Source organism: Hippocampus comes, unplaced genomic scaffold (assembly GCF_001891065.2).
Source record: "Hippocampus comes isolate QL1 unplaced genomic scaffold, H_comes_QL1_v1.1 scaffold106, whole genome shotgun sequence".
Lineage (NCBI taxonomy): Eukaryota > Metazoa > Chordata > Actinopteri > Syngnathiformes > Syngnathidae > Hippocampus > Hippocampus comes.
Genome location: NW_017842055.1, coordinates 915,170 through 925,274, shown reverse-complemented (window position 1 = coordinate 925,274; position 10,105 = coordinate 915,170). Strand labels below are relative to the sequence as shown.

Below are 10,105 nucleotides of genomic sequence, written 5' to 3'. Positions count from 1 at the left end.
CTTTTTGCAGCTCCGATTTGACTGGAGAACTTCATCACGGAAAAACTCCATTTTTTTTGGTTTTTTTTTTTTTTTTATTTTAAATTCTTATTTTAAACACAATGGGGTTTGTTTACGAGCCCGGACAACAAATAATTCCATGTACAAGTTCAGGGAACCACTTTGTAGTGAAAAAAAAAAGACATTTAGCACCACATTTCTGGACATCTATGGATTACAAATATTTCCTCATTACTCTTACCATATCTGAAATCAACTTTCATAACAGAAATGAATGGAATCCGTTCAAATTTCAACCCAAGCGTTTTTTTTTTTTTTTTTTTTCCCAGCCTAGCAGGTGAATGAGGAGACGACGCGAAACCGCTTGGAGGTAGCGCAAACTGAACGAAAGCCCTTTTTTTTTTTTCCTTCACACATTTCAGTGTTGAGTGTCTTGTTTCTTTGTCGGTTTGTATTATTTTCGGTCTTTGCATTTGGTATGTTTTGATCATGCCGTGTACGTTTTGCAGTAAATCATCCCGAAGTGGGATTTACACGTCTGCGCGATGCCTCAGGGCGGGCCCCCTCGGGCGCCCTCATTCGTCCTTTTCTCCCTGCGGTGCGGCGCGCTCTCGGGCAGCCGCATCCGAAGTGACCTCATAAATTCAGGAACAACCGCCAAAATAAAGTTGACCTGACTAGACTACAGATCAGAAGGATAAGTTTTTTTTTGGGGGGGGGGGGGGACTATGGAATGATGCAGGAGTACAGTAGTAGACAATTAGGTCATTTTGGAAAGGAATTCTGAACACATCGAGCAGCAGGGGGAGGAGGGAGAGTCGACGAAGTAGGAGGAGGAGGGGGAGGAGGGGGAGGCAGATCGCGCTGCAAATATGGAAGCACTTACAACCCTGGCAAGGGTTAAAAAAAAAAAAAAGAGCGGAGGATAAAAACAGCTCGTTTATGGCAAAAGCCGTCAGAGGCGGTAAGTGGCGGCGTTCCTCTGAGAGCATCCAGAAGGAGGAACCTTCCCTTCCCTTCCCTTCCATCCGGCTCCTTTCCCGCTCAGGTGATCTCCGGCAAAGAACGGATAAAGTCATCGTCTCTTTTCTGGACCCGCTCCATCCCCTCCGTCACCTTCGTCATCTCGTCGTCGTGGCCGCGCGCGGTCACAAAGTCTGGACTTTGCCCGCGGACGTCGGCGGCCCGGCTCTGAATGCGACCGCCCGCCAGGAGCCCAAATGCGTTTGCCACTCGTCGCCATTGCGATGTCTTTGCTTTGCGACGCCATCAGGAGCCAGAGTCGGTGGGACGGTGAGTACGCGGGGCGCGATTTCATGCGCGCGCTTTCCGGGCTCCCCCTAAAAGCCGCCTTCGCATATTCTTCGGAGACAACGCTTTGACGTTGTGACCTTCCTTTAAAGTATTTGGATTTTGAAGCGCAATTTTAGTTGCGCCTTTGAAACATGCTTTGATGTGGTATCGGATTGACGCCGACAACAATCGGTCTTCTGCTGGCGGATTTTCCAGTCCTGTGTGTGATTTTGATCGGAGACTTTGAACAGCAAATTGATTTCACCCGGCGTAGCGGCCGTCGTCATCCCCCAAAAATGATGAAATCAACGCGTGAGATGTTCGCGTTGCGCTCGAGAGCCGCTATCCGAGACCAAGTCTCGCCCGGGACCAGAACTCGCTCACCGAGACCGATGAGAGGAGACCAAGACTTTGGGAGTAGAGACGAAGACAAGACCGAGCGAGACTTTTGAGAGTTCGGAATGAGACGAATCCGAAAGCGAGACAAAGAAAAGACCGAGACCGCGACAAGACCGACACCGTAAGAATCCGTGACAAGATCCAACAATTAAAAAGAGCCTTCTCCCTTTCGGTTTCATTTTCTTTTAAAAACGTTTGACGGCCCAAAAGCGCAGTGTCGGCACCCGGACATTTTCCAAAAGATCGAAATTCTTGTCGGAAAAAAAAGCAAATCGTACGTATTTCAAGACGAAGACTTTTTTGAGCCCTAAACACGCACGCTGGGGTCTGATACGAATGCACGAAAGAGTCGAACCCCTTTTCGGCGTACCCCGTTTACGATGGTTCCACCCCTATAACGTTCACGTTTCAACGTGCCTTCATTATAACGACGGGATTTTGCCCACCGAATAGTGAAAAGGCCTTCGTAAGGACCAACAACCCCTGGAAAGCTGACCGCCGCCGCCGCCGCCGCCGCCGCCGCCACCTTGCTTCTGAACAAAATGTACAGCGCGGGATTCCCCTCCGTTGCTTAGCAACACGACTGCCCGACTCGGGCCGTTGTCGCACTTGCCGCCGTCATTCCCGGAGGCGCGGCCGGCGCGCTCTTCAGCACGTGGCTTGAAAACAGGCCCGCCCGCTCAACGGGAGCGAATCTCGTTGTCCGCGAAGGCCGAAAAGGTCTCTCCCTTTCCAAAGGGGGTCTCTCGGCTATGGCGAGTAACATTTGCCGACGGAATGTTTTCAGAGATCAAGTAGGAACGCTGCGGTGGTTTGTTTCATGTCTCGAGTTTTTTTTTTTTTTTTTCTTCCTACACGCATAATTGTAATTGACATGTTGAGATCGTATGACCCCGTTCGTGTTTTTCCGTCTGTAAATGCTCTTGCTGTATCGTACGTCGTAGCTGGCGGCCATTTGATTGGAAATGGTTTCAACGGCCGACCGTTCGAACGGACGGATTCGTTATGTCCTTCAAGGTACGTTGTCACGAGGTTCGACTATAATTCCAATAACGTGGACTGTATATACCGTACGGTACGGTATTTTTGTCATGACGTTGGCCGGCGGCGTCTCACTCGCTCCAACCCGGAAATGGATTTTTTGTCGACAGCATACGCAGCGATTCATATTTGAAAGCTTCTGTAAATTTGATGAGCCGTAATTTGCGATGTTGCCGCACAGCGGCAATTCATATTTTGGAGGTGGACGAGCGCGATTGCGGGCTGCAGACTTGCCTCGCAGAAAACGAGATGGCGGAGCTCCACGTTGACGGCCGCCCGTTTGAATGGAAAAGCATCCCGAGGCCGAGCGGGGCCGAGCGGGGGGGGGGGGGCCGGTGCCTTCCGGGGTCGGGCATTTCTGGAACCCGTAATGGAAAAGTAGCTCAAGACTCGAGTCTGAGACCGTCCAAGACCTTCAAAATGTGTTTTGAGTATAGAGATGTAGATTAAAGGCGACCGTTTGATTTCCACGAGAGCACGTTTCCTTACGTAAGCGCAACGTTGCGAGCGACGGCGTCTCCTGCACATGCGGGGCCTTTTAGGGACACATTTGGTTCACACGGCAGACCATCCAAGGTTCCAATTAAGATGGAATGTCAACGCTACATGCGTGCAGGCAGGCAGACATCAATAACGCAAGCTGCCCTTCACCCAAAAATGTGAACTGAGCGCGAACACCTCCAATCTGAACGTGGCCTTCGCCAACAATGCTGAGTGATCAGAGTGAGGCTAGATCCTCGCGCGTCGGATCTGTCAAGCTTCGGTGAGGAGGGAACCGGTCAAGCACCAAGGGAAGGGAAGGGAAGGGAAGGGAAGGGAAGGGAACGGCGCTTATTTTCACTTCTGCCGCTCGGTCAGCTCCTCACTTGGTTTTTCTGCCCGGCTCAAAGACCTTCGAGAAAGAATTTGTCACCGCGGTTGTTTGTTCGGTCCGCTCGGTGCGAGCGCAGACTTGGTTTTGGACGCGGCCGACCGTTTGATTCGAGTCGTGAATCGGTCCCGCGCCGGCGCGGGACGTTTGTGATCGAACATCGGGAAGTCGTGACGCCGCAGCAAAAATTGTAGCTTTTCAACCGCAATTTGACTTGCGGTCGCCTCGCGCGCATTGCGGTCTTTGAACAACGACTTAACGTCTTCATCCTCCGCTTCGCACTTCCTCCGCCGTCCTTTATCCAAAACACATCAAACGCACGCTCGGTGATCCTTTTTAGTCATCGCGTGGAGCAAAGGGAGACAGATGTGGCGTTAAGCGTTAACATCATCCGCCGGGCCGAGGAAGCCCTTCTTCCCTGGAGACTCGCAACTTTTTCCCAAAGCTCGCTAATTCAAAGCACGAGAGCCGCGTCTCTCTTCACATCTTTCGGATGTTTTTAGATCTTCGACAAAGCCGCGCTATTCTTCCTTCGTGAAAACGCTCAACCGCAAAAGGTTGCGGTGACTGTCGCCACCAGACATCAAAGTTCCCTCCCTCAAGGCTTGACATTTCCGGCGGCTGTTTCTGCAATCAAAACAGTTGTTGTTTTTTCCCTGCGTTGTGGTCAATTCTGTTTTATGGTGCGATTTATATCATAAAGTGCGATTTTTCTCTGATCAAAAAGAGGCTCGCTTTTCCACGCCGCTATCGTTCTCTTCTACATCCTCCGGGGCGAGAAAGAGCACAAAAGGTGTTGCGTGACGCTTATCGCATCTTCTTTGAAGGCCGTCGGAAATCACGGCGTCGTACCGTATGCGGCAAAAAGAAAAGTAGCGATTGTGCGGATGAAAAGTCATTCTTGGAACGCTTGCACGCATCCGCGTGGACTATTTGCGTCCGGTCGGTGGTTTCCCCACACTGAGCCGGTCCGGGCCCCGCGGGCTTCCTTCCACCGCCTCTCATCTGACTTCCCCACTTGTGATCGAAAACTTGACCTGACTCGGCTGCTGTTCAGCAACTCCAAAGTCTTGCCTGAGCAATCAAACGCTGCGTCGCTCAAGGTGGGGTCGCCGTCCACCCCCGCATATTTGCGCTTCAGCACCGCCAGATTCGTGATGAGATCTTTTTTTTTTTTTTTTTGGGCGGTGATCCAGAAGACACCTGCGGGCCAAGATAAAAAAAAAAAAAAATCTGCAAATAATTGACACTCATCAGAAATACATTTTGGAACACCCTCCCCAACCCCAATTTCTTCCCAAAAATGGACATAAATGTGCAATGTGGAGTTTGGCTCCGACACCCCCAGAAATAAATCAACAAATAATTCATTTTGAAATACTGAAACGTGGACTGAAAAGTGAATGCACGGACAGGCATGCGGGGCTCCACAGTAGACCTCAGCCTATTCAAGAATTTGTGGGGGGGTGTTAACGAAAAGGATTTGATCAACTCCAATCGATTTTTGGCAAGCAAGTCGCCAGCTCTAAAAATGCGGAGTCTTCATCGCGACTCCAAAATGTGTTTCGCCGCACCAGTAGCCAGCTGGGCCTCGCCGCTAGCTAGCGGCTACGGCTTCCGTGGCACCAAACTTGCCTGGACCTCGAGCCCCGACGTGAGCGGCTCGCATGCCCGCTCCCCACCGAAGCCCTTTCGGGATGTCTCGGCGGATGATTTTCCTTTTTGCTCCGCGGTATGTTTTGATAAGGCGCGGAAATGCACATTTTGTCTCACAAACCGCGAGGCGAAAGCACTTAATTTGCCCCTTGCAACGGCAACGTCTCTCATTTCGATGGTCGCGAGCCTTCTCCGCAGCCGTCGTGTGGCACGTCTACGTCGTAACATTCCCGTAGGAAGGACGAGCGGTTGAAAGAAGCGTGTGCGGCGCCGCCGCATTTGCACCTGCCGCCGTTAAAGACTTGATGGGGAATGTCCAAACGGACGGGCATTTTTATCATGTCGCACATTCACTCCGGCGGAAATCCCATTTATGCCCGTGAACAACCAGAGAGCTTAGCGTGACTTTGGAAAGAGATTGACAAAGATGTACACAGAAAGCCCGGAGGGACAATCCTGTTGCAGCCAGTCCAAATCATGAAGGACCACGCGTCTGCTCTACGTTCGACATCAAGCGCACGTGTGGAGACGTGCCTGAAATTCTTTGGATTTCAACTGTAGCGCTCCTACCTTGACCCGATCGGGCGCCGCGGCATCCGTGGCCACAGAGAGGCCTTTGTCATCCTGCGCCACCTGCTGCCGGTTAGCGTCCATCAAATGGCTTTGCAGTTTTCTGCAGATGGGTCGCACATGTGACGAGTAAGCCCCCCCCCCCCACCCCCCCACTTCCAAAAAGTGGACAGACGCACCTGAGCATTTTGCCGTTGTATGTGACTGGGAAGGGCTGGTTTGCGTCAAGTGCGTCAAAATCATTTGGAAAATGGACAGACGGACATTTACGTCACGTGTGCATGCGAATGGACACGCGCTAGCTTATACTGCACGTGCGTGTGCGTGTGCGTAAATATCTTCTGTTTTCTTCCATGAAACCTTAGTGAGACGTGACAGCTACTTCTTGGCTACTGAGTCATGTGAGTGGCTACCAGTTTGACGCACATTTCTGAAATGTGTTCGATGCTGTTTTTAATCACGATAGGACCGAAGGCAGCGACGACGTTAATGATTCCTCACAATAGTTAGGCAACGATATGGACGCAAAAGCCTGATTTCCGCAAAAAATCGGCTTTTGGATGATCCCTTTCCGCAGCGCGTCCCATCTCTGGCGAGCTACGCCCGACTCGATTCAAACGATCAGCGAGTTCGCAAGCTTTGCGGAAGCCTGAGAACGACGCCGAAGACATCGAAACCAATGTGGAGATTCAAGTATGCGGTGCGTGCGACTTGACAGACAGATGTTTCCGTGACGCGCGCCGACCGAGCTCCGTTTTATGCGTCCGTGAATGGACGGACGGACAAAGGCTTTCGGTGCGGCGGCCAGGGCGACCCCGCGCCTCACTGAGGGGGTGGGTGGCCGCGTGTCACCGCGTGGTCCTCGCATATCGGAACATCCGCCGTCGGAGTTTCACAAACTCAAATGCACGCGCGTCCTCGACGCGCTCGCGATACGAGCGGCAACGCGTCCAAATAAGAAGAGAGGTTCATTTTCGAGATCATGTCATTTTCTTGGACGTGGCTTTGCTTTTGTGTCCTCTCTCGTCATTTTTTGGTCTTAGTCATTGCGCTGATTCGCTAGCTCACACCCGCTCAGAGTGATCAGCCTTCACCGAGGGTCGATGGCATTTTGCATATTCTGATCAATGGAGGCTTGTTCATTCAAATGGCATCGAAAAAGCACACCGACACCAACATCTCATGGTTCCCGACAAGTTTGCTTTTGGTCGTGCTCGCATGATGAGGACGCTGGGCAAGGGTGGCACGGGTGCGCGTGCGCGCATCGGATCGCACGAAGCCCCCCCGACAGCCGACGCCATGATCAACGGGGACTTGACGGCCATGTTGGCCCGTTCTTGTCACGGTGTTGCGCGATTGTTCCTTGAAGTTAAACGCTCTGTGGGAGCGCTTTGGTTACAGCCGCAGCTGTTGCGAAATCAAGATGCGGTATATTGTAAAAATCCGAGGCGCTTCACAGAGGACAGATTCTTTGCGAGCGATTCTTACGATATGCAGCAAATGTCTTTTTTTCTTCTTCCTTCTTTCTACCCACAATCTTGCTGCTGTAGACTGTAAGTTTGCCCAGTGTGGGACAAATAAAGGATATCTTAATCTTAAAAAGAAAAGAATGACGACGAGATGTGACGAAAGCGTCGATTACGCTTTCAAAGTGCTCTTGAGAAAGCTGAACCTGAGCCAGCGGCTTAAGACGGAAAAAGCTGAATGAGAGGAGCGCGGGCCTCTTCCGATCGGGAAGCTCGCGAAAATTCCCTCAAAAGCTGCGGATGGACAGGGCCCGGGACGCAGCGCGACAAAGTACATCCGTGCGCTCGGGGAATCAACGGAGGCGTCTTTCAGTTCCCGTTTGAGCATCGCGGATGACCGCCGCGTTCGCCGCCGCGGCGCTTCCGCCTCCAAAGGCGATCGGCGGGTACGTCTCCCGGAAAACGGACCATCAAAATTGCCCGTCGTCAGCCAACAGAGACTCGGTCAGAATCGCACCAAACACTGAAAAGAAAAGAAAGACCAAAGAGCAGGAGCGTCGCCGCCATCTCGGATTGTTTTTTGGTTTTTTGTTTTTTTTCCTTCCCTAACCCACGTCCCAGCTTCTAACCGGGAATTCTACAGCCGGGCCTGTAAATCAAGGAGGCACACGAGCGGGCTTGTCGCGAAAAGCGGCCGCGTGGGCGCCCACTAAAACTCTCCCATCTAATTTGCGCTTGCATCGATGGACCGCTTTTGTCATGCCGCTGATGCGAACGGGCAGACGGATGTTGAGCTCTCATTTCGAAATCTGTTCACAACATGCTTTGTTGGCGTTTCCAGGAGGGATGTTGGAGAAGCACTTTCTGAGTACTCGCCGATATGGAGTCGTGACACCGCGAGCACTTTTGGGATGGAACGCTTCATTCAACACACGCAGATGATGATTGGCCACGTCGCGCCACCTACGGCAGAGGACGACTTACTTATTCAATGTTCCATGTGCTTTTTTTTTTCAACTTCAACATGAGCGGCCGATGTCGGCAGCCCCCGCGAGTGCCCCGCATTGGCCTGATACCGTACCAACACTCGTATCGGTACTCGCCTCTCGTTCCGCGTGACAGTCCTATGCCTCTTTAAAAGGTCGGGCTGTACGCACGGCGGAGTAGGAACAGAGTTCCGCTGTGACCGTTTCTAGTGCTGGATTACGTTCTCGTTCCGCTTGGTAAGAAACGATTGCGACTGAGCGACACCCGCGGTCACAAAGCGAGGCGGGCACGGCGGCACGGCGGCCCGCCTAAGACGTTGCGCGGTGATACAAGGTGGTCGGGAGGCGGATTCGAGCGCTTGCGGACACGCCCGCTTTAGTCCAAACGGACTAAAGGCCAGCAAATGCGGCGACGGGTGGTCAGAACGTGCAGATTATTATTCGCTCCGGGCCCCGATGTTGGCTTGCACGTGAGGAATAAACGGGTCTTTCCACCACCCGCCGCCAAGCGAATGGATCGACGCATGCTGACATTACGGGCGCATGTGAAGAGACAGCCGGCCGGGTCTTCTTATTACTTTCCTCTTATAAGCACATTTACAACGCAAGCGCACACAGTTCAACTTTTCGGAGCGCCAACCTGTATAAACTAGCAAAAAAAATCCTTATAAAGAGCAAAAAAAAAAAATCCTTCTAACATACCAAAGCATTTTATATGTCAAAATAACGGCAGAAAAAAAACCCCACGAAATATGAACGATATATTTGTTTCCTTGTAGAACTTGCTTGTACACTACCCAAGAATGCGATGAATACTCTGCTGTTTTCAACTAGGAACCGCGTGATTTACTGGAACGTTAGCGGAAATGAAAGCATTCGAGTAGACGAGCACCATTCTGGGCAAAAGCAAACGGAACTACGAACAACTATTTCCAGAATCCGTATGATTTGTGCGATACGGCCATATACGTAAGATTCAGCACAAAATCCGTACGAACTATGGCTAAACCGTATGAGTTGACAGGTATGGCAAGCGTGAAAGCGCGCGCGCGTGTTCACGCCTGGAGCAAAACTGTTGCTGGGAGTGCACTTTTTTTGATTGACCTTTTTTGTTTTTCTTGTTTGCGGCCGCCCCCAGCCGAGCGAGATCGGTCGGGGAGTTGCGCCAACTGCAAAGAGTGTTCCCACGACAACGGCTGCGTCCGCTGCGCCGAGCGCCTCTTCCTGCTGCTGCGGCGGCGCGGCGTGTCCCAGCACGGCAGCTGCCTGACCACCTGCCCCGAAGGATACTTTGGACAGAGGGGAGCCCACCTCAACCGCTGCCTGAGTACGCAAACGCCGACACTCGTGCAAAAACATCAGACGCCGTGCGCGTACGCCTGTTTTCAAGGGCGACTGAAAGGTTCTTGTCATTTTAGACGCGGCTGAGTGACGCTCCAGTAAGATTTCTTGCATTGCTTTTTCCCAACTTGTTTTTAATCCATCCCGCCGTAGCCCGGATTTTAGATCGTTTCTACGCAGCGTACGCGACGCTCACATTGTGCCCTCGTCGTCGCCGTTGTGTGCAGAGTGTCGCCCGGCCAACTGCGAGCGCTGCTTCGGTCGGGATTTTTGCACGCGGTGCAAATCGGGTTTCCGGCTCTACAACGGCCGCTGCGTGAACGACTGTCCCGCCGGAACCGTCAAGAACGACGCCCAATGTCTTGGTGAGGAAGGCCCACATTCATCCCAAAAAAAAAAAGGAAACCGTTTGATCGAGCAACATGACATTTGCAAGACAAGTCGAAAAAAAAAAAAAAAAAAAGCTCAAAACACAAAAAAAA

At 51.8% G+C, this 10,105-nt stretch overlaps 1 protein-coding gene across 1 annotated transcript in view; it reads left to right on the top strand.

Moving 5' to 3' along the window:
- Positions 1–726: 726 nt before the first annotated feature.
- Positions 727–10,105, top strand: part of rspo4 (R-spondin 4) — a 39,307-nt gene continuing 29,928 nt past the window's right edge. Inside the window, exons 1-3 of the mRNA XM_019860440.1 lie at positions 727–1,293; positions 9,421–9,609; positions 9,851–9,988. Coding sequence (XP_019715999.1) covers positions 1,221–1,293; positions 9,421–9,609; positions 9,851–9,988 — 400 coding nt within the window. The 5' untranslated portion in view covers positions 727–1,220. The remainder of the gene's footprint in view (positions 1,294–9,420; positions 9,610–9,850; positions 9,989–10,105) is intronic.